The sequence below is a fragment of the Haplochromis burtoni genome, unplaced genomic scaffold (assembly GCF_018398535.1).
Source record: "Haplochromis burtoni strain Fernald_Lab_line unplaced genomic scaffold, NCSU_Asbu1 Contig_109, whole genome shotgun sequence".
Lineage (NCBI taxonomy): Eukaryota > Metazoa > Chordata > Actinopteri > Cichliformes > Cichlidae > Haplochromis > Haplochromis burtoni.
The window spans coordinates 1,691,106-1,715,043 of NW_024582470.1; the positions used below are offsets into that span (position 1 = coordinate 1,691,106).

Sequence of the window (23,938 nt, forward strand, 5' to 3'; positions counted from 1 at the left end):
TTTTTAATGCTTCTGCTTCTGCACTAATACTGTCCTGAAAAATCCACAGGTGATGGAAATATTGAAGTATTTCTCATGGGCTGAACCACAGATCAAAGCTGTTAAAGCTCTGCAGCATGTAAGTAAACCACTGATTTATTTTTATTTATTTGTTCGATTGGGGCCCCAGTTTTATTTTCTCTATTTATATTGTGTGAGATAATCAACTACAACGTTAAAGAAATATTAAGACTACCTGCCTAATATTGTGTAGGTCAACCTTCCACCAGCAAAATGGCTCTGAACCTTAGGGACATGGACACGGGACCTCTGGGGGTTTCCTGTTGTGTACAGGGACAGCGGATTCGTTTGGTCCTGATGGTTTCGGGGTGGGGCCTCTGTGGATCAGGGTTGTTCCTACAAATCTTCCTGATGTTTGTTTGGGATCATGAAAGTTTGAAGGCCAGGTCAATGTCAGCAAATCTTTGTCATGCTCCTCGAGTTGTTCCTAAGCATTTGTTTTTCGGGGTTTAACGGTGCATTGTCCTACTGGGGGAGGCCCCTGTCGTTGGGGAGAGCCATTGCCAATAGGGGGGTGTGCTTAGTCTACAGCAATGTGGGTGGTATGTGTCAAAGTAATATTTACATAAATAGCTGGTCACAGAATTGAACTGTAGCAATAGTCAAACTATAGTATTTTTATACACTTTCATAATTGTTTGTAATCTGTATCACAGATGTATCTGTGGTTAATATAAACAAGTGCAGCAAATACTATGAACTTAGAAAATGTGTTTGTTTAAGTGAAGTTGAAACCTCTTTGTTCCTCAAATATGCTTTCTAATCTGTTGCCTTTAGAAAATGGTTGCAATCCCCACAACAGAAGTCGCAAATATCTTGAACTGCTTCACGTTCTCAAAAGACAGACTGATTGTCTTGGAACTGATAGCCTTGTGAGTACATTTTACAAATGTGTCCAGTAGGTTAAACAACTCATTTTAAACACTGTAACTCAGATGTTGCGTTTAAATCTTAGTGATTTGTACAATTGTTGACTAACTGTTATCCCTTTAAATATTACTCTTCCCATTCAGAAACATTTCAGATGCTCAGAATTATCGGCCAGTGGAGGATCTCTTTCGTATACACTTGTCTGAGAAGAAGCGTGCCCGCAGGATCCTGGAACAGGCAAATTCAACTTTTAAAAAAATCAGGAGATGATAAACTGTTGTCTGTTGTTTAGGAAGAAGTAATTAATGTAATAAAAAACTAAAGATAAACTTTTAAACTAAGAGTGTTATTGTGTTATTTTCCATTAGTTTGCATATTTTAATGTACACACACACATACAACCTTTTAAAGTAATAATATTTCTCTCTTATTAGGTCTGTAAGGTTGGCTGCAAGGCTCCCATAGCAATGATCTCCTCCTGTGGAATAATACCAGGAAATCCATATCCTAAAGGCAAACCCAGCTTGGTCACTGGGTCATTTCCTGTAAGTATGAGGTTTGTTGAAGGATACCCAAGTTCTGAACTAACAGACTTTACATACAACTAACATTGCATTACATTACATTGGAAATAAAAATGGATTTTTTTGATTTAAATTGTAAACAACAAAATGGTGCTCAAAGGAGCTTGCAAAGAAAAGCGTCTGGAATTCTTTAAGTTGCTAGAATCACATGAGCCTACATCAAGGAGTCTCCACCATTTGACCTTAGAACTGAAGAAGCTTCTCGGATGAGAGGTGAAACGTCTTCTAGCAACTTAAAGAAGTCCAGACGCTTTTCTTTGCAAGCTCCTTTGACTACGATGACCTGGATGACTGAGAACCTTCACAGACAACAAAATGGTGCATTTCTGGATGACCTTATCTGTTTTAAATGGGCCTAGTCATTTGAAATAATATAATTTTGTTTTATGGTAACAGGGAAACCCACCAGTAAAAAAGGAAGGCGAGAAGAAAGAAGACACCTCTAACAATATGGAGGGGAAAGGAATTGCTTCCCGAATTATAGGACCATTCAAACCTGTAAGCATGAACGTCAAACACAGACTATAATGATGGTATAAAAAAATAATTTGCTTCACTTGTTAACCATTGATCATATAAAGGATGTTTTTTCTTATTTTCCTTGATTCTTCCTCACTTTCTGACTTTATGTATTCCAGTTATACAGAACTTGCTGATCACCTAAGTGTTTTATGTCTTTGTGGTCCTTTTTTCAAGTTCCCCTCAACATACAATCCTCATCGACCTGTTCCTTACCCAATACCACCGTGCCGACCCCACGCCACCATTGCACCAAGTAAGAAACACCACAGAAGCAACACACTCCCACCTCTGGTTTCCTTTGCATTTCCCTATACAACCTATCAGTTATTGAAAAGGTGGATACCAAGCTCCGAGACAATTCAATTAATACTGATGCCTAAAGAGGTGCACTTAACCATGTTTTCTTATTGCCATCTGGGATTGGTTTGGGTGCAGTAAGTAGTGGGGTGTGTGATTCTTTTATGTGTATGAATGTGTGGTGGACACGCTTAATATTTACAACTGCTGCTTAGGTGCATACAACAACGCAGGCCTTGTTTCTATGGGAGGGGTTATAACAGCCAACGTACCCCCACCCCCCTACAACTCCACCCACAAAGTAGCAGGTATGATCCAATGACAGCAACCATGTACGTGTGAGTGTGAGAGCAAATAGACACTCGTTGAAGCTTGCTGCCTAACACACTGGCATGCTGCTTACCTGTGCTTCTCCAGTTTAATGGCTTTATCAGGTAAAGATGTCTTTCCCACTTCTCTTGGGAACACTGAGTGACCAGAAAGAAAGTCCACTGTGATTTTAATTTAAATCGTCCATTTAGATTAGTCGGAGAACATTTTATTGTCGTTTTTCCCATCCACTTCCAGTATTACAGTATTTCGGATACATTTAACTTGATAATTCTTCTTGTAATAAATGTGGAGGACTAAACTGAAAAAGTACCAAATTACCAAATTGATGCAGTAGCACAGTACAACACTACAAAGCACCCAGCACATGTACCAGACAAATGAGAAGTAGTTTCAGTAAAAACAAATCAGTGATTTTTCTACTGTTTTTTTTTTTTTTTTTTTTTTTTCCCTCTTGTAGATATTTTGGTTTTCTGGTCAGTCAGTGTAGATGTATGTTTTTGATCACTTGTGGGGTTGGGATTTGGGTTGACTAGCCTGGGAATAACTTCAAACTAATGTCACTCGTTTTCTTTCTGGATTCATGCTTTGTGCTGGCATTTAACACGCATCGCTTGGGATGACTTGTTTTCCAAATGCAGCGTCTTATCACTTTTCACAATTGAAATACATCTTTTGAAGGCCTTTGGGGAGATTTGTGATCTTAAATGCAAAGATTTATTGTAGCCAGAATGTTCAGATAAAATTTTTTTTAGCATGTCCCAGTGTGTTATGTAAACCTTTCCCCAAAGGTAAAAAGAAGACATATTTTGATCTTGAAAATTGTTTTAAATTTCAATTTAATGAGCTGCATGTATGAATGCTCTATATGCAAGTTTATTGGCTCTTTGCTGGGCATTCCTGCCTACATCCTGGAGTAAAACATGTTTGTAAACAGTATTACTAAAAAAAAACATTTAAAAAATAAATAAAATGCAATATTTTTTCGATTTAAGTCCATGCATGTCAGATAATAGTAGTCATTAGTTCGCACATTTAGCTAACTATAATCTCCTTCTTTACAGGTTACAATAAACCAGGCAATCCACAGAACACCACACCTGGAATTAACAGCGGGCCCCTCCTCATTCCTCATGGGTCCACACCAGTCCCAAACCAGGCCTCTCCTGCTCCTCCCACTACCCCCATCACGCCAGTTTTCCCAGGAATGGTGCCCTCTCACAACCTCAACGCCCCCTCTCCCTCACCTGCTCCATCCCCATCTGTAATCAAAGCAGGACCACAGACTCCCACTGGTCATGCTACACCTACACCTTCATCTGTCATTAAAGCGCACACCCCATCAGGCACACCTTGTGGAACTCCTGTCCCTGGCAGTGGGGGCTTCTCCCCTTCCCCTTTCCACGCAATTTCCCGACCAGGCACCCCTGCTACTTCACGCAGTGCCCCAGAGTCCCTGTCTCAGACGAACTCCAGTCAGCAGAAGGTTTATTCTCAGTCCACAGAACACCAGTCAGGATCACCCTTCCCTGGCATACACCCACAAGCAGGTAGCTCTTCTGGGTCAGTGATCCGAAGTTACACCCCATCTGGACCGCAGTCTCTTCCCCCTGGACGCTCCACGCCAGTGATTCCGAGCTGTTCCACCCCAGGTCCCAGTCCTAAACCTTCCCCTGCTCATTCTGCACAGGCTCAGGCAGTTGTGGCTGGAGCCCTGAACAGACACAGTGCGGGTAGTAGCAGTGGCAGTAATAGCCCTGTACCCTCTGCTTTCAAGGGTACCTCTCGCTCTGGCACACCAAGCTCTGCACAGGCTGCTCTAGCACGTCCCTACGGCCTCTCACACCCTTCAGGTTCTCCTCAAGTCTCTCTCCCTAGTCCTGTTGGTCTCACTGGCTTACAAGCGCTGTCTTCCAGCAATGCACCCTCTCATTACCCGGGCCTGTCACCTTTTCCCTCCCTTTCTTCATCTCTGCCTCCTTCATCTGTCCCCTCATCCATGCCAACAATGTCCCCAACTACCAAGATTTCTAACCACCCACCAACAACCATCTACTCTGGCTTGGCTCCAAATGCTCCTCCGAGTGCAGCCTCTCCTTTTGGTCTAGGCCTCACCTCTGCTCCCTCTATATTCCCAGGCCTTCCACCTGGGGCTAGCCCAACTGCCTTCCCTGGACTTGGTGTGGCAGGGGGGCATGGTGCTGGGAGCCCTGTTTTAACTTCATTTATTGGACTACCAGGGGCCACTCCATCTACAGTGGCATCAGTGGCACCACTGCAGGCGGCGGCAGCAGCAGCAGCAGCAGTCGGCGTTCCATCATCTTCACCAGTTTTACCAGGCTTTGCATCTGCCTTCAGCTCCAATTTCCAGCCTGGGTATGTGTCCTCTTTACTAGCCAGTATACAGAAACTGGGCTGTGTGTGCCATAATCTGCTCTATGTGTGACAATACAGCATTGACTTCCTGATATTAAACTGAGTTTGAACGCCAAACTCTTACCTTTTATAGTATTCATGTATTGTAGTAATGAAAGGGAAAAGTAGACTGCATTAAGAATTTGGACACGATGACACCATGTGACACAGATTTCCAGTAGCTTATAAAATAGCTGGAAAAAAGGGCATCGTAAATCATAACTACTTTCCACTTTGTTATTGTCTGATAACCGAACAGTTCATTTAGATAGTGCAAGGAGCACATGGAGTGCAAGCATTAGACTTTTTTTTGTGTCGTCTCAAATAGTCCTTCAGCAGCATTGCTCAGCTGTTTACTCCGTCATATGTAGTGTGATATGTTTTCCTTGAACAAGTAATGCAAGCAGAAGGTTTCCTTTTGTTGAACTCGAAGGGGACAAACTGTCTTGTAGGAGGAATTAAATGAGCCACCACATTATTTAGTAACAACAAGTATAATAATATGCACATACATGACAAGTGTCATATCTTAAGCTGCCTTTATGTTGCTAGTATAATTCTTACATTCTTATGAAAAATAGTCTTAGAATTGGCTGGATACTAACACCATGCACACAGACTTAAAGGAGAGTCTTCGCTGGTTGCATGGCAACGGCTCAGCTGTACAGCAGTACATGGACTTTTTGTCAGCTGTTTTTAAATGTCAGCTCGTGTACACATTAAAAAAGGACAGATAACATGCAGGTGGTGTTATTGTTTATTATGTGCCATTTTTAAGACCATGCATGCGCATATTCCAGGTTGAGCGGTGGACTCCAGCCTCCAGGCAGTAGCGGGTTTCCTGGCTTACTGTCGTTCCAAGTGCCAGGCTTCTCTCCCTCTGCCTCCCCCGCTGCACTCAGTGGCCTCCACAACCCAGCTGTGCAGTCTGCCCTGCTGCAGGTAAATGCGCACAAAACCACACACACACAAATGTTCTGACCAAGTTTTAAAAAACAAAAAGAACCGAATATTATGTTGTTGTAAACACTGATTTTCTTATCTTGTTCCAGCCTCATCCCCCTTCTGCTTTGGAGAATTTCACTACTCAACCTAACAGCTTCACCAACTACCCTGCAGGCCCAGGACACACGTTCCCTATCCAATCGGGGCTGCACCAACCGTTGGGCTGGCCGTGAAACCTACAATAGTTGTGAAACATTGAGTAAAAAAGTAACATTGACTCCTGCCACACCTCTTAGCAGGTGATACAATTTCTATTTGTCCTTGAACCCCAGACGAGCACATGACAGTTAATCACTGTGTATGTTGGAACAGGAGTGAAATGGGTCAAATAGTCTGTGGGGGAAAAGGCATAATTGTAATATCATTCATAGTGAAGCGTTGTAAATATTAATTGTGAAAGTTGTTAGTTTGACAGGTAGACTGTGAGTGATTTCATTATTAGCCTGGCTTGCCTGTTTTTAATCAAACTTAGAACATTTATAAATGAATAATGAATTATAGAGTATTAGAAAAGTCCACATAACATTATGTAATAAATTGACCTCAGTCCTGAGCCACAGTAGTATCTCATTTCCAATTACAGAGCAAATGAAATGCTAATGAAATAGATTGACAGGCATAAGATATAGTATTGTAACATGATTTTTTTTTTGATGATGTCCCCGTTATGCTAATTTCTAATCTAAAAATTTACAGCACAGTGGTCTTCTTTAACATGTGAAAATGTTAAGTTTGTCTCAGTTTTTTTTTTCTTCTAAAAACTTCAGGTTTTTAGCAGTACACTTTGGGCTGTTTTAAATTGGTAACGAGGGGGTGCTTCACCAATTCTTGTTTGTTCAGTTATGTAACACAAAAATAGGTAAATGAGAACAGTTTTATTTACAGTTAAGCTGCATTAAATTAAAGTTACTGTGAGCACAGCGTGTAGAAAAGGGGCAGACAGATCCGATTCTGTAATTTTAGCGATGGAAACAACTTCTTTTTTTTCTGCTGATGCTGGGACATTGCCACCACCTCAGTTGCTGGGAGTGCACGGAGATTCTTGATGCTTTTGTAGCTGAAGTGCAGATCATTGTAAGGACTCTGTCTACATCTCAGTTTCAAATTGGGTGTTTCCAGCACTTCTAAACTTCATTTGGAGAAGGCTTTCGTAAAGAATAAATAGGAAAAACCTCACAAAGCATAGCAGGGGCACATACTAAAGTATGCAAACTACAAATGAATGTGCTGTGTCAGGGGTTAGTTTGTAGTACATACAAAAACTTGCATTTGGCAGCTCTACACAAGTGTGTTTTTTGTTTGGGTTTTTTTTTCCTTCTTTTCTTTTCAGTGAACATTTTTGTGACTGCAATTTTCTGTGATTCTCATGTTTACAAAGTTTATTTCTCATATGTGACACTGCTGTGACTGCTACTACAACATTTATCCAGAATAAGGGTATGCAGGCATTTTTTTTTTGACATTGTCACTTTTTTTTTATTATATTCTGTAGTTTAACAGATTGAAAGCTGTACTTTTGCCCCTCTTTGCTCCTTAGTAGTTTTCTATTCTACTGGGATTATCTCAATGACAATGACCTTTGTCTTGAGTAATAGATGTTTTGTATGCTACACAGTTTTTATTTTATTTTTTGCCCTTTTTAAAAAAATGTTTCCAGTGAACTGCTGGTTACTGTATCTGTAGTCTATGTGATGCCATTACTGTCGACATCTCTTGAATAAAAATACTGGAGCTGGACAAAATAATGGAAACAAAGTTTATTTTAACCATAAAGCTACACGTATATGTCAACTCAATTTTGAAGATTCACTTAACTACAAATCCTAAATGACTGCATCTATTTAATATCCACTTTGGTTCCTAACCTTGATTTGAATGGTTTTACAACCTGCGTACGTTCCACTTACCCCACCATATAAGCTTATCACAAGCGTCGCTATTGCTCAACACACAAAGTCATGTGTCCATTAGTCATGGAAAAAATTTTTCCATTTGAGTTCTTTGATCAGAATATGTTTGCTAATTATATATAAAAAAAACTTTTTGTGATTTTTGTTTTGTACAGTTTAGCTTTTTTGTAAAACTATTAAACACTTTTTCAGTCAGTGCAATTAGGATTATTCATCTAAACCTGTATACATGTATTTAATTTTCTAGGGAATTACAGTAATAAAAAGGGTTATTGCTCCAATGGATCCTCAGCAGTAAAGCTGGCTGGCTGATTTTCTCCTACATAGTAAAAGTACAGCATAAGTAAATTGAATTACATTTTACATCGTACATACACTGTACTGTTCAGGTCGTGGGCAATGTTATGGAGTGACATTTTTGTGTGTAACGTGAAGTGTACTTTACAACATTTCACAAAATCTGTTTTCAACATCAGGCTTTAACTGGTTCCTCATTCTAGTAGTAAGGGAAACAAAGGAATGCATTTCTATTTGACAGAAGCATGGTGGAGAAATTATTAAAATGTAATTATAGCTTAATTATATTATTTCCAGCTTACATCTTACTATAAATTACATTTTAATCGTGAACACAAATTGTATCTTATTTGATTTAAATGATTTGTTTCTTTGCTATCTATCCGTCTATCTGATCTTTAGTGTTAAACTTAAAGCATTAAGAAATAAAAAAATAATGAAAATACAAAATTATAATACGGTTTTTTTATGTAAACATCACAGCAGAAATAAAAGTTTATAGTAATAAATATATCGATATACTGTACTGTTTCCCATGTGGTTCATACATGTCACGTGGTTTTTGATTTTCTTCTTCTTTTCTTTTTTTGCAAGTGCTATCTAGAATTTTACAGCCTCTAAGATTATCCATTTGCCTGGAAGAATCATGACGATAGTACTCTGTTACTGTGGCGATGATTGACCCTGAATCAGAGCCACGCCTACACCTTGAGCCACATTGCATTGCAGCAGGGCTTCTTTAAAAGGCGCACTTGCTCCAGTTCAGGCACACTTCAACAAACTCTCTCTAAACGCACTTCCTACTAACCACTCTCAGTTTTACCAGCATATGGAAATGGAAGACCAGATGGAAAGCCAGAAGAGGAGAGGAATGAGCAAAGAGGACTTGATATGTAAGCTGACTTTCAATATCATTATTATTATTACTTTGTTTTTTAGGGTTCGATATCCTGTTACTGGCTGTGCTAAGTAAGCTATTATTACTACTACTACTTCATTCGAGAACAGAGTTATATCCTTCTCCAACAAGGCACAGTGTTATTGTTGGCCAACAATTACATGTAAAATATCATCCTTGTTCTGTGAGTCATTTTAGTATCAGTTTTATATCTGTATAGTCGGTGTGGAGATGGAAAGCAGCTAAACAGACTAGGGTTATAGTTTGACTCTATCGTCATAGTGACAGAAATCACATGCCACCAAGACAAACAGTCCCAAAGCATGTGACTTTTTTTATGTGTGTGTGCACTGGTGAAAAGGAAGCGCTGTCATGTTCGCATGTATGGAAATGTCCTTTATGTGGGCGTTGATAAGGGGTTGTTTCCATATCACTTTTTACCCCATTGTTTTTATTATCACCAGCCTGTCGGACAAGATAATGCCAAACGGATAGCTGTGCGGGCAGCATTTCTGTTTTTGACGTAGGTAAAATATTACCTGGGTGCAGAGATCGGTTAGTGTACTGAGACAGCTAAGATTTCCTTAAATGTCTTAGCTAAGTTTCTACAACTCAACTAAAAGTATGCAAGTATGCTTATTATTTTTTCTCTAAAATGAAATATACAGATATTAAAAACAGGCACAATGAAAGCTGTGATTGAAATAACATGATCATCTTGTATTATTTTTAAAATATATAACTTCTAAATAATAGCCATAGAACATATGAAACATCTGAGGTGGGTTTGCAAGGTGGATTGAAACTCCTGCAGACTTCAGTACAGTGGTCTCAGTCTCACAGCAACACATTCAAACCACAGGAAGCTGTTTCCTGTTGCTGATCGATGTCCTCTTGTTTGAAGGCATAAACAACACCTTTCTTTCTTCTTCTTCTTTTTTTTTTTTTTACCACAGAAAAGATACCACAGAGCATAATAGCAAAATAAAGGTCATCTCTCAACTTTATATTAAAGTATACTTAAGATCATCCTATAGTAGCCCTGTTTAGTGATTCACATTGGAGTCATTTTGTAATGCCTTTATTGTAAACCATATTTTATTAGAGGTGAAACCTATTACACATAGCACCTCTCCCAAATTAATTTTTTTTAAAGGAGATGATATTGCATGACTAAACATTTGTGTAAACTGTGGGATGGAAAACTGAGTGTGAGTGTAATTGTCTGAAGGAAAATATGAATTACAACTGTGTAAACAGGCCTTCTTATTTACCCGTGCCTGCGCTCTGGTTTCCACCCACGCACTTTTGCATTGTGTGGCGGCCTACTTGGCAGATGAGGGTTAAAAGCCATCCCTCAGGTGTCCTGTGTAGTAGATACAGAAAGCCAAAAGATCTCACCTCCAGTTCCAAAGGGATCCACAATAAATTTAAGCAGGTTAGTCATCTGGGACATTCTGTACTTATATGTCTCAGATAAGTTTTTTTTTTGCCTTGTTACAATTCCAGGCGCTCATTTTATTTTTATTATTCCCAATGAAAACCAGCTCACGTATAAAATAAGCTGATAAATTAGCCGTAAAGCTGAGACTTACGCTTCAACATTACAACATTTCCCTAATGCTGCTTAATAATTCAACATAAAGTTAAACATCATTGTTTAATGGCCACGTCACAAAACTGCAGAGAAAGACTGTACACCATGAGTCTGGAATACACTGACCCTTCTCTGTTTTTAATGGCTTCTTTTCACAAACAAAGCAGAAATCCCAAGATTGTATTGCGTGAGTAAATATTTCAGTGTGTGCACAGAGCATGGGAGAGTGTTTTCATGTGTACGCTAACAGTTTAGCTCTCTGTGTATCTGTGTTTGCTCTAGGATGGAAATCTGAGGAAATATACACAGATAGGTATCACAATAACAAAGAAAATATTTATTTTAATGGTTGACACGGACCTTTTGTTTATACCCAACATTTAAGATAAGCTGGAAATGTGAGGAGCAGTCCAACAATAAGACCATTATGAACTGTGGGAAAATATTAATTACAATTGTCGGCACGTAATCCACTTTTGAATAGTTTGTTGATCTTTTAGCAGCTGAAGCTTGAGAGCTTGAAGAAGATCTTTGTGTACCTCACCGAATCAGAACCAATTTTCTATGTAAGCGTGATTAAAGCTAATACTTATAACAAGGTAACTTTCCTCTCCATCCACGTATGGGTGTCAAAGTGTGCCAAACACATTTAAACACACGCCGTCTCTGTTTTTCTCTCTCTTTAGCCGAACGCACAGTATCTTTGGGAGCGTGCGGCTGGATCATAGTTATACTCGCTGGCCTATTCACAGTTCTGCTCTTCCCCATAACGATCTGGTTTTGTCTGAAGGTGAGCGAGATAACTAAATAAGCACAGTGGGCTGAGGAGCTGAAACCACAGTTTCCTTTGCTGCTGTGACCATGAACTCAGCTTGTGTTTTTGGTCTTGCAGATCGTTCAGGAGTATGAGCGAGCTGTCATCTTCCGACTGGGCCGCATCACAGACAGGAAGCCTAAAGGACCAGGTAGAAACGCTCAGGGTTTGCACATTTGTTGGGTTCTTAGACAAAAGAATTTGTATTTACTTTATTTATTTTGTCCACAGGAATTTTCTTTGTTTTGCCATGCACTGACTCCTTTGTGAAAGTGGATCTGCGAACCATTTCATTTGACATCCCACCACAAGAGGTAGACGAACAACAAAATGATGTAAAATTGCCCCCTTGCAGCATTATAAAATGACTCATCATGCTGGTATATGTATTTCTTTTATAGATCCTGACCAAAGATTCAGTTACAGTTAGCGTAGATGGCGTGGTCTACTTCCGCGTCAGTGACCCCATCGCATCTGTGGCCAATGTTAGCCATGCTGACTTTTCCACCCGTCTGCTGGCACAAACCACCCTTAGAAATGTCCTGGGAACCAAGAACCTGGCTGAAGTCTTGTCTGACCGCGAGGGCATCGCTCACAGCATGCAGGTATAAAACGTGTGTGATGTGGTTTTTAGAGGTTTTTCAGAAGCCAGAAAATCCCCTTTAGATGAATCTGAATATGAAAACCCCAGTTCCATTTTTATTTTTGGCATCATATTTCTAATACCTAAAAAAAGACTCGGATGTGCGTAGTATCTGCTCTGTTTCCCAAACATACTGTGTATTTACACTGTAAGCTGTAGCTGTGATCATCTCCTCTTCTTGACTTTTCCAGTCTAACTTGGATGAAGCCACAGACAACTGGGGGATCAAGGTGGAGCGTGTGGAGATAAAAGACGTGAAGCTGCCGGTTCAGCTGCAGAGGGCCATGGCCGCTGAGGCCGAGGCTGCGCGAGAGGCCAGGGCTAAGGTCTGGAAATGTCGCACATGAAATACTTCCTAGAAGTGCATTATTCATTTCACGCTTTTGACTTTTAAATGACTTATTTTGCATTTCCTGATCACTCACTCTGTTTTGATCCACGCACAGGTGATCGCAGCAGAGGGTGAGATGAATGCATCCCGGGCCCTGAAAGAGGCTTCCCTTGTGATTGCCGAGTCTCCCTCAGCCCTTCAGCTTCGCTACCTCCAGACTCTCAGCACCATCGCAGCAGAGAAGAACTCCACCATTATCTTCCCCCTGCCCATGGATGTCATTTCCCACTTCATGAGGAAGTGAGGTCGCCGGCTTGATGACGCCTCAGCTTGTTGCTCATCGTGAAGCTTGAATCAAACGACTGATTTGCATATATGTGCATAAAAAAACAAAAAGCTGTTGCGAATGCCAAAGAGTAATCACAGAAAATCTTCATGTTTACTTCAAGGTGTGACTTGACTAAACCTTGTTGTTATTTGTCTAGAACAATATTCTGATAAACTTTTCCAGTAAGTTGTCTGCAATTCATTATACAGTGCATGAATGACTGAATGTTTTGTTATATTTCCGTAAATGAACAAAGCTTTTGCTGCTTTGTAATTATTGTGTTTGTAACATTCTTTATAGTTTATATTCTCATCGCTTAACAGATGATGTTATTTCTCTTTTGAATTTATTTGTTAACTACCAAAAGATTCTTTCATTTCCAAAAATAAAAGTAATATAAAAAGAAGTAACATCTTGTGTAGAGAATTATTTTGTGGCGTCTTAAAAGATGAGAAGATTGTTGTTTGAAGAAAAGACAAGTGATGACAAAAAGTAAGTCAGGGCTTTGAACTAATAAACTAGCTCTGAATATACAGCAGCTAAACACACGTTAGTACTACTAAAATGAACACAAGGATTTCCCTCACTTTTCTTAAACATTTTAATACTCTGCTCTCCCCCAAAAAGAACAAATCAAAGGCATCAACATACTGTGCATCACATTACATTGATGAACTATTTCATTCTTCATTTTCTAGGTCTCCTACGCTACAGTTACATTTTTGACAATCACAAATGCTGAGAGGTTAAATAAGAGAAAGGGAGAGCGATAAAACAGCAAAGACAGAAAAGAAAAACAAAACAAAAAACATGCTTCTATTACTCTGTTGGTGCACTAAGACACAGCTCATGTTGTAAATGTATTTACATTCAAACGTACAATCAGTGCCAGAACAAACAATATTCTGTAAACCTTGTTCCTCTACCAGTTCCAAAATGAGTCTTTGTATAGTTTACACACACAAATTCAAATTTAAGAGCTGAAAGTCGACAAACATTTGCTACGACAGCATTTAAATATTAAAATGGGCATTTTGCCCCCTAATAAATGGAATAAATTACTCGTGTATTACGGGGAGGCTCAGCCAAGTGCTACATGTTAAATGGCTGCTACATAGTCGTCAGACAAAAGGTCCTTGTATATTAAACAAAATCACATGAACAAATTGTAAAAAAGGAAAAAAAAAAACCCTAAAACGCAGTGGTTAGGTTTTTGACATTCAGCACATAGTAAGATGTCCACAGGACACATTGCAGGGTCACTACAATACCAGTTTATTGTTTAGAAATCAAAGTCCATTCAGTGGTGAAATATTCATTAAATACGACACTGGTAACTTTGCGCTGTCACTTGTAAACAGTAGTTTTGTTGCATCCATGTTAACTGTAGTTTTTTGCAGCTTAAATAACTTTTTAGGAGAAACCTAAAGAATCTTTCAGTGTCGGTGAATTGTGGTCCTACAAAAACTGAAAACACAGTGACTTTCTGACTGGCATGTTCTTTTTGACATTCTCAAAAACTGTTAGTATAGGTACAAAATCAGTCACAATTGAGATACTTTTTTTTTTCCCTTTTTCAACGCCAACATTTGCTCGTTTAAGAACAGTTAACCCTGTGTACGTCTCATACAAAAAAAAGATCCATGAAAAGAATCCCGCTTTTATTTCTTTCTTTCTTTTCAGGACTGTCAAAAGTGCTGGTATAGCAAATACAACTTTAGTTAAAGGTAATGAAAAACTGGTAACTCAGAAACACCATATATTTTACATGCTGGTAACATTTTCATCTGTAAGTGAACAGAAGATGTAACCAGGGGCGGTTTTAGAAATGTTAAGAATTGGTGCCCCCCGACGCAGCCCTATTCCCCCCTTTCATGCATCTATTAAACTATTAACAATATTTGATCAGCTTCTAAATCTAACTCATGCTCCCATTAGCGCTGCCAACTTCATCTTTTCTCCTGGGCCTGATGTATTTACAGTGACCCCTTTTTAACATATCTGGACTTTTTTAGCTTTGTTGTTGTTGTTGTTGTTGTTTATTTGTGAGTAAATCTGAGATTATACTGTACACAAATTTGATCTTGGCTTGTTCGAAGCTGGATGAGAGATTAAAACCCTGAGGGGAAGTTAATCTGAAGAGTACAGTACAGGAGGCAGGTATAACATACTGTGTGCTATAAAATATTTCTCATTTGTATATATCAGTTGTTGGTTTCTCTGTTGTATTTGATATAAATTAAAAATTATCTTGGGGAATATCTTGGAAATGTATAATGCTGTGTTGAGAAGCTCTCTCTATATTTATATAAAAAAGAAAGGATTTCTAATCTAATTTTAGAAAACAACTCCCTGAACAATATATTCTCGCACACCGGAAATCCAGCGTAGCTCGCAACAACATGATAATCAAAGAATAAAAAGTGTTGTTCAGATAAACAAACCAGAAGAATATCTGAAGAAGTTAACAGACCGAGTAAGGACTACGTTACTGTACTACACCACGAAGAGGTAAACGGAGGGTTCGTTTTTGAAAATTTACATAGCTTATAGATACTATATTTTACCACACGACACCATCAATGTACAGTTTTCTGCAGAAGTTTGTGCATCAGTGGGCAAATTACATTCTTTACAGCATGTTGTCTTACAAAAATCTTTAAGGTCTGTTAAGTTAACAAAGCTTCGATGCTTTAAAAGTTAGCTAGCTATTAAATAGTAAGATAGATTTTGTGCATGCTGCAAAGTTTTAAAATTCATGAAACAAGAATCTGGGCATTAGGGTCTGAACAAAAGGGTTTCACTTCAAAAACTTTGCAGTCTCCTCAGAGGTGCAAAACTTTTGCAAAAAACTGCATGTGTGAAGACAACCAGTCACATAATATGCAGTATATCCGCTTTCTCCTCAGGTACATCACGTTCGACTTGTGACCTGTAGGTGATATTTTATAAGTAACTAACGCCATTTATCTTCTTCACACCTCGAGCTTAATAAATAGACAAATCACAGCAATAATAAGTTCCATGTTAAAACTGGAAGACTTTCACAGTACATGCTTGCTAAGTAGCAAAACACATGTAATAAATTAGATAGAAACGTTTCTTTATAAAGAAATCCACAACATTTAAAACAGTGATTCCTGTGCTAGGTTTTCCCCCCTTAGCTTTGAGCTCCGCGGTAGCTGTGTGATTTTTGTTGACGTTGCCGTTGAGCTAGAGACACAACAGACGGCACATTCCCACTGAGGTAAATCCAAAATGGCAGACATAGTTTTTGCAAGTTGACCTGAGGGATCCCAGAAGTGAAGAGTAGCTCATGTGTAGGAAGACCTGGCAAGGTTTTAAAAGACATAAGTTCTTTGTGTTTTGCTGATAAAAATGGCTGGGGTTCCAAGTAAATCTGTCAGCTAAAATTAAGTAATTACAAAATTTTAAATACAGTTTGAGGAAGGTAAGAAACATGACTTTTAGGTGTTTTTTTTTAATATACAAACCAATTCTTTATCCAAAGTCCTTTATAAATAAAACATTGGTCGTTCTCTGCTGGTGAGGTTGCAGGACCCAGTTTAAGGCGCTTTGTTAGGGATTTTTTTAGAGATACAATCCAGAAAAGGAGAAACATTAATTCATGATTTCATGAAAGCATGGGAAACTAATCCCAATTAGAAATTATAGCTTATTTTACATAGTTGATATATTTGTGTTCGTACCACCCCAGAGTATGTGCTGTGGTGCCAGCAGTGTGCTACTTTCCATCTGTAAATGTGCACTGTTGTACTATGTACTGTGCAGGACTCACAACTACCCATGCAGGGGAAGTTTACAGCACCGTTTGTGCCGCTATCATACATTATCTACAACCTACAAGTCAAGACTATTTCAGTAAAAGTGTGGGCTGGGAAAAAGGAGCTTGCTGTCATTATCACAGTATGTATCCACATTGTGTTTCTGTGTATGATGATACTTTCATATGATGGACACCAACAGCTGTAGAGCCTGATAAAAGTACAGGACTGTGTAACCTCATTGCTTTAGCACTGAGTGTACAGTCTGTCCAGTTTATGCTGTGATGACTGGAAACCACAGGCTTGCAATAAAAAACAAACTGAAGGTTGGGAAAGAGAAAATAAAATAAAGGTCAAATGAGTCAGAAGAGAAAATTGAGAAGGGAAAGAACTTATCTCTGCAAAGAGCTGAGAGAAGTATTTGAATTACAGCGACTGCGTGATGCCCTGTGCGTGGGTGTGACATGGGTGGGTGAGTAATTCTGATTAGTTACTGCCCTGTGTGTGGGTGTGGCTGGTCCCGGTGAGAGATTCTGATTGGTAGCAGCAGCTCTGTGGGAGGGAGAGGAGTACTGGGCCTGCTGAGGACAGCCATGGCAGTGAGTGGGGGAGTCACACCCTGCTACAGGTGAAGAGGAAAATAATGGGGATGAGGGAAGTGGTGAGGTAGAGAAGGAGCGGTGGAGTGGGGAGGACGCTGGAGACACGAGAGGGCTGGTCTGGAGACGCCACAGCAACTCCTCGTTGTTCCGACTCAGGCGCTTCTTCTCAGTGCTCTCCTTCTCGACGGACTCGTGGAGGTTTGCGTTCTCCTCAGACAGTTGTCTGCAGGGAAAAAGACAAAAAGGGAGGTAAAGTTAACTTTCACCTCAAAGGTTGACTCTGGATGTACCTACAGGAGAGGTAGGTATGAAGTAGTGAATGCTGAGCATTAATGTTAATGATGATGCCTCTTACCTGGACAGGGCTAGGTTCTTATCAATGCGAGCTTTAAGATCTTCATTCTGCTGTTGCAGAACCTGCACTTTTTCCTCGAGGAACACGTTCTTTTGGGCCTGCTCAAAAGCAGAAAACAACCATACCGCAATCTATCATTATACAGACCACACTGACCTTTCTGTCTATTCAAAATAGTGCGAATTTGTGGAAAAGGCAGTGTAGAAGATGCTGGTTAAGGTGGCTTATTTGAGCCTACCACTTTCTCCAGGTCAGAGATCTTCTTCTCCTGCTGGTGTATCTGCTGGTTCTTCATTTCCACGACCTCCTTCAAACTCTTGAGGTCTTGCTCGATGTGTTGATATGGCGCTAAAGCATCCTGCCAAAAAATAAGCGCATTTAAAAATAAATGAATGAAAGGGAGTGTTTGAATAAAAGGCACCCAGCGTCTCAGAAGTATGCCAAGTTTCTGTTTGCGCTCTTTGTATATATATGCAGGGTATTTACTCACCACTATCTGTTCATCTGTGCTCCTCCTCAAAGCCTCCTCAAAGCGTTTGGCCTTGTCCCTCAGACTCTGGTTTTGAAAGGTGAGCGTATCCACTTGATCCTGAGAAAATGCACACACAAAAATACAAGATTACACACTGTACCAGTACAGGCGTCTATGTTTAAACCTAAAAAAAGATCTTCTTTTCAGTATCATACCTGTAGAGAAAGTCTAAGCTTCTCAAAGTCCTCCTCTAGAAGGATCTTCTGTTGCTCGTGAGCTTTCCTTAAGTCTATGTGCAGATTTAGAAGGATGATAAAAGAAGAGAGCTGGTGTGACTCCCTGCAGTGCTTGCATCATATTGTATTTTTTTTTTTATTAAACAAACCCCACATTCATACCTCTCATAGTACGGGCGTGCTCTTCATGGAGTGTTGCCATGGTGATGTTGTGCATGTCTCTGAGTTCCTGAATGGCTGCCTGATGGCTGCCTGTCATCTCTTCGATCTAACGCACAGCCACACACGTGTACACGTGCACGTTAAAGCCAGCTAATAACAGAAACAAACCAGTCACCTCCCACCGATGCCTTTCTCCTACCTGCTCCTGCTGTTGAGTCCTACACTCCTCCATCTCTGACCGATGCTCCGCCTTCAGGTGCTCCGCCTCTGCTGAGTGACACTTCCTGAGTCCTTCCTCCACAGCAGCCAGCTCTGCCTCCTGTTGCAGCTGCAGCTCCTGCAGCTCTCGCTCAAACGCCACCTCCAGCGCTGCCTTCTCTCTCTGGAGTCTCTCCCAGCGCACTGAGTTTGAGGCTGTGCATGAAGGACATCTAGTCATCTAGTTACGCGATGAGGACACTAGCAGCTATAGAAAGCTTAAAACCAACATTTCTATTTGGAAATCATTAATGCAAGTCGTTTTATGTTGAAATATAAAATGTAAAAATAAAAATATCTGCCTTTTACACTGATTACACCTTTACAATTCACTGTATGAACAGCCCAGGTGTGAATAATAGGTAGTTATAATGGTCTAGTGATTCTAACTAGAATACATTAACTGTGCTTTAGTTAATGTAACAGCCGTACATTACTTTAAGTGATTTGATTTTTACCCATTTCCTCTCTGATCTTTTGCATTTCCAAAGACAACTTCCTTTGATTTTCTTCTGCGGTTTCATTCTGAAAAACAAAAATGTACGTCATTGTTGACACAGTGCACAGCCCAAGTACAAATCAACTGGAATTCTTAAACTCAAATGACCTCAGACTGGCCTTGAATTTGGCCAAAGAGAATAATAAAAGTTTAAATAATGAACAGAAGGCCAATAGTCTGTCTTTGAAATGATTTAATTATGGATTTACTGGCCTTTTAACTACAAAAAACTTGTTGACACTGGGTTTGTTTGGCATTTTAGCTGCAGTACTGACTGCTTTAGTGACATTTAAAAGATTTGACAGAAAAATAAACATTGTAAGAACCTGTTAAATAATCTGAATTTAGTAAAGTAGAAAAAAAGTCTAGCTCATGCCCTAAATTGAGTATTACTGCTTTGTACAATTCACTTACTAGGATGTTATTTGTGAGGCTACAGGTAAGGTTGATGGGTATATTAACAGATGCGTTTTTCATTCATTAACCAACGTAGTGGACAACATGCTTTGATTTGAAATGTACCCAAAAATCCACACTGCCACAAACAGCTCTTAATCTTTACCTTAAATAGCAGTAAGGGATTTTTTTTACTGCTAGAAAAAAAATTCTGTTGCTAATCAGAAGCTTTCCAGATGTTATTGCACTGATTAAAGCGTCAAACCATATCAGGGCCCTGACTGTGGTTCACAGATGGCTGTAGACATTCACTTTACTTCTCTCATACATGATGACGATGATTCAAACCAAAAGTTTCAAATTTGCATTTTCTTGTTGGTGCAAAAATACTCTTTTATGTCAGATTATGTTGTCTTTAGTAATTTTGGTAGGCTCTGCTTGAGAAAAGGGAAATATATGTGCGTTTGTGACACATAACAAAGTGCCCAAAGACATAATTTCAAATTGTTTTTTTGCTAAGTTGTGTATTATGTTTAGACACCACACTAGTTTAGGTGTTTTTTTTTGTGTGAATGATTCATAGGTTAATGTTAAGTGTCTTAAACAAAAGGCCATTCATCAGAAAATGGTCGGGTTCACGTACAGGACTGAAAATGAGTGAAAAAGCAGCCAATGATGCCAAAGACCTTCAGAAACCCTACCTATCGCTTAACACCACTTTAAAAAAGTACAAGAAAGTCTGGGTTATACAGAACTGTTTACACAGTATACAATGCTCTAGCTGTAGTTTTTGACTGATGCCAGCAGAGGGAGCTCAAATCCACTCAAAAGTCACACTTGTACTTTCCCTGTCTTGAATATCTGCAGTGTGGACCTGTGATTGCAGCACTCAGACAATGACCATAAAGAAGTCAGACAGTCGCCCGACAGTCTGGCACTGGTATTACTACCACAGCACCTCAGAGGTGAAATCATCCCATTAGACAGAGAACTGGATGAAACCAGATCAGTGACACACTGAACTCTGGTAGACCCTTTCCACAGTCACACTGTTCAAACTGTTTGTCATCCAGCATCTCATTGACCATGCTGTGAACACTTCATGCTGTTAAATACTGCATGTGCCCTTAAATTCACGCGTGTGCACTGTGTGCACGTGTGTCATACATATTAGGCTTGGTGTAAACACTAGGACTGCGGTATTATGTTGTAAATCTGCATGGGATGGCAGGTGAACCTTTAAGCCTTAATATGGTGATTACAGTAATACTGTGCACAGTATCATTCCAGTTCGCTACCTTGAGGCAATAATGCTGAGTGGTGACTATGAAAGCTTCTAGACCCAGCGAAGTCTTCTTCAGTTCATCTCTAAGAGCTTTCAGCTGCCTCTCCTGCTGTTCGCAGCGTCCCTGCAGCCTCTGAACCTGAAAAGCGACACAGAATAATACCAGAATGAACAGCCCAAACGGTGCTGCAGAGTTTCTCAGTTACCCACCTCTTCTCTTTGCTTTTCTTTTTCTCTCTCCTCCGCTTGCCTCTGTTTCTCTTTCTGTTGAGCCTCCTCTTTCTCTCTCTGCAGGTTCTCCTGCTGTTCTTGCTGTAGCCTCAGGGGGGCCACGCGGCGAGGGGAACCAGAGGGAGCTGAGCCCCGGACTGCTGCTGCACGCAACAAAGACAATCAAATAAGGTTAGAATGAGCGTGTGTGTGTGTGTGTTTTAAGGAAACTAACAAGACATTAGGGACTCACAAATGTATCAACTGAACATCAGCCAATTAAACATATATACCGAAGTTTATCTGTTCTGTCACATCAGTTTTAGTGTTGAATGACAGTGACAAAAAGGAGAGGCACTTTTAAAACAGTTCAGTAGTTTCCCAGCATAAAGAGGTAACAAACAGGAAGTAAATACATGAAACCAAAAAAATATCCGTAATGGAATCTGGCAATTTTAAACATCAAAATTCAACTGGTGAATCAGTGATCGCATTTTCAGGATAAATGGTAGTAATTTAATTAAATCTATTTTTTAATACAGTCTTCAGGTAGTTTCTCATAATGAACCATTTAAACTCATGATAAATGTGTAAACTTCCCTCATATAACGATTTAACACCACGATTATGCTAACGTGGGTGTTTTATTTACAACATGCATATGTAAAGAAACATTTGGGCACATCAAAGTAACGGTGTCTGAAGGGGCACAATCATTAAATCATAGCTGACACACAAGCAAGGCGATTAACCCTTGCGCCACCTTGTTACAGTGCGAGTGTGTGTATACCATAAAATTTACTCTATATTAGCAACAGACTCACAAACCAGCCTGTAGGTGGAAATGTGCTTGCACACAAAATAAAATCACAGCAGAACACCAAATCACCTGCCTCAACGTTATAATTCAGGCCTGCTGGAGCATGGGGAGTGGTCTCCATGGCAACACGAGGCTGGGCTTGGGGAGCAGGGTCCCAGGTAATGAGTGCAAAATTGTTTGGAGGGAGGTGGGGGTGCGGAGGGTAAAATACAAAAAAAAAAGAAAGAAAAAAAGAGCAACGAATGGATAGAGCGGAATAGCTGCAGATGAACTGAATAACTGTCTTGGTGATTGATGTCTATAACCCGTTTAACCAAATATAACCAAAGGGCTTTGGGTAGAAATGTAATACATTAGTAGGAGTAGCTCTCTGAAAAAATGACAGAAATAAAGACCAAAAGGTAAAAAACTGCAGAGATGTTTTGATGTCATCTGTTAAAAAAAATGCAAGCGTCAGCAATTGTTCCAGAGCTCCATCTATCTCAATGTCCTTTCTTTGCCTTGCCTTATTAGGAATCCCTTTCCCTTATTTTCAGCAAATGCTCTCTGCCTCTTTTTCAGGCACATGTGCACAAGCATGCATGTGCACACACCTAGACATGTGCAGGTTCTAGTTGAAAGGTTAGAGAGAGGATACTGAATACTAAATGAGCCTATATGGATGAGTGTGAAGGCAGCATGCAGATGAGAGCGGAGAGGTGGATGGATGAGAAATAACGATGCAAGAAACAATGAGAAAAGGTAATGGCAAATCTTGCGGAGAGCATAGATGGAAGTGTTTGTCTGTGTGTTTTTAGGGTGTTCTTAAAGATATCAAGGCCGAGATATTCACGAGGTGAATATCAGTTTCACTTTCTCTCGCTAGCATCTTGCTGGGATCGTGTCCAGAGCAACTTCAAGGTGGAACAACAGTGTGCAAATTTCAGTAAACAAGAGCAAAATCAATGATGCTGGGAATTTGAAAGAAGAAAAATGCTTTCATTTTGGGACCGTGTAGGAGTAGACGAGGTCCGAGAAAGTAGCAGTAAAGACAAAGGTGAACAGCAGCACCAAAGTGAGAAAATAAGTGGCCTGAGGAGATGTGTTTGACTCTGCTAGGAAACATCTGGATTCTCTCCGCAATCCCAAAAGAAAATTACTCTGCTCTTTCCAGACCACATGGATGAAACCACAACATAGAAGAAATTGTTAAATATCACAAATCTCCACCTCAAACTGTTTAGAACCACATCTGGGTATTAGAAATATTTGGGGGGCGGGACACCCCAGAGCAGAGTGAGGTGGAGCTATACAATACGTGTCTTATTGATCAGGGTGAATAGTGTACAATTAGTCAGCCACCGGGATTCTGGCACAGGCTTTTTTAATTACATACAATTTGACTTGCCATCGTAGGACAAGCACAGGTGTCTATATTACCATCAATAGTTTTCTGCCCCTGTGTGCGAGTCAAACTGTTCGATTTCTAGCACCTCTGTTTTGTATTGTAGACAAAGAAAACCACTATTCCATATATCTACACTTTGCATAATAACAAAGAGGAAAAACTTACCTGGAGACTGAGGTTTGGGAGGAACCACAGCCAGCCTTTTTGGAGAGGACGGGAGAGAACGTGTGACTTCTGAACTCCGCTGAAACTCCTTCCTGCTCACTGTCACAACACAAGGTGTTGATTAGGCTCCGAATATCACACAGTGACATTTGGCTAGTACAGCATGTCAGATATACACACATGAGTGTCAAATCGACTTTGCCTGCCTGCCTCAATCTTTTTTTATTGTACTTTTTTCCATTTCTTGGCTGATTTTCCTCCTCTCCTAACTTTTTTCCAATCTTTCCAGTTACCCCTTCTGCTTTCATCTCCAGCTACATCCCCCCTGCTGTGTAGTATAACTATGTCCCACAGGATTGCGGGTCAAAAAGAAGCTGAGCAGATGTGCTAAAAATCCTCCTTCGT

At 39.9% G+C, this 23,938-nt stretch overlaps 3 protein-coding genes across 6 annotated transcripts in view; 2 read left to right on the plus strand and 1 right to left on the minus strand.

Annotated features, from left to right (window-relative positions):
- Positions 1 to 8,640, plus strand: part of proser1 (proline and serine rich 1) — a 9,716-nt gene extending 1,076 nt beyond the window's left edge. Inside the window, exons 3-12 of one of the 2 annotated variants that reach the window (XM_005928013.3) lie at positions 50 to 118; positions 838 to 932; positions 1,074 to 1,167; positions 1,365 to 1,475; positions 1,911 to 2,012; positions 2,211 to 2,289; positions 2,549 to 2,641; positions 3,728 to 5,039; positions 5,879 to 6,020; positions 6,131 to 8,640. In XM_005928013.3, coding sequence (XP_005928075.1) covers positions 50 to 118; positions 838 to 932; positions 1,074 to 1,167; positions 1,365 to 1,475; positions 1,911 to 2,012; positions 2,211 to 2,289; positions 2,549 to 2,641; positions 3,728 to 5,039; positions 5,879 to 6,020; positions 6,131 to 6,256 — 2,223 coding nt within the window. In that variant the 3' untranslated portion in view covers positions 6,257 to 8,640. The remainder of the gene's footprint in view (positions 1 to 49; positions 119 to 837; positions 933 to 1,073; positions 1,168 to 1,364; positions 1,476 to 1,910; positions 2,013 to 2,210; positions 2,290 to 2,548; positions 2,642 to 3,727; positions 5,040 to 5,878; positions 6,021 to 6,130) is intronic. The other variant, XM_014335395.2, reaches the window with a different exon arrangement.
- Positions 8,641 to 8,930: 290 nt separating this feature from the next.
- Positions 8,931 to 14,132, plus strand: stoml3b (stomatin (EPB72)-like 3b). Its single transcript, XM_005928008.3, has 7 exons — positions 8,931 to 9,183; positions 11,472 to 11,575; positions 11,678 to 11,750; positions 11,831 to 11,913; positions 12,001 to 12,204; positions 12,434 to 12,568; positions 12,689 to 14,132. Exons 1-7 carry the CDS (start codon positions 9,120 to 9,122, stop codon positions 12,875 to 12,877), a joined length of 852 nt encoding a protein of 283 aa, XP_005928070.1. The 5' UTR covers positions 8,931 to 9,119; the 3' UTR covers positions 12,878 to 14,132.
- The window catches only part of mtus2a (microtubule associated tumor suppressor candidate 2a), a 42,892-nt gene continuing 32,442 nt past the window's right edge, over positions 13,489 to 23,938 (minus strand). Inside the window, exons 6-16 of one of the 3 annotated variants that reach the window (XM_042223368.1) lie at positions 23,534 to 23,632; positions 21,162 to 21,322; positions 20,965 to 21,090; positions 19,230 to 19,296; positions 18,713 to 18,927; positions 18,514 to 18,619; positions 18,331 to 18,404; positions 18,134 to 18,232; positions 17,882 to 18,001; positions 17,644 to 17,744; positions 13,489 to 17,511 (exon numbers count right to left, since the gene is read on the minus strand). In XM_042223368.1, coding sequence (XP_042079302.1) covers positions 17,079 to 17,511; positions 17,644 to 17,744; positions 17,882 to 18,001; positions 18,134 to 18,232; positions 18,331 to 18,404; positions 18,514 to 18,619; positions 18,713 to 18,927; positions 19,230 to 19,296; positions 20,965 to 21,090; positions 21,162 to 21,322; positions 23,534 to 23,632 — 1,601 coding nt within the window. In that variant the 3' untranslated portion in view covers positions 13,489 to 17,078. Of the gene's footprint in view, positions 17,512 to 17,643; positions 17,745 to 17,881; positions 18,002 to 18,133; positions 18,233 to 18,330; positions 18,405 to 18,513; positions 18,620 to 18,712; positions 18,928 to 19,229; positions 19,297 to 20,964; positions 21,091 to 21,161; positions 21,326 to 23,533; positions 23,633 to 23,938 lie in introns of all 3 variants that reach the window. The other 2 variants (XM_005928007.2, XM_005928006.2) reach the window with 2 other exon arrangements.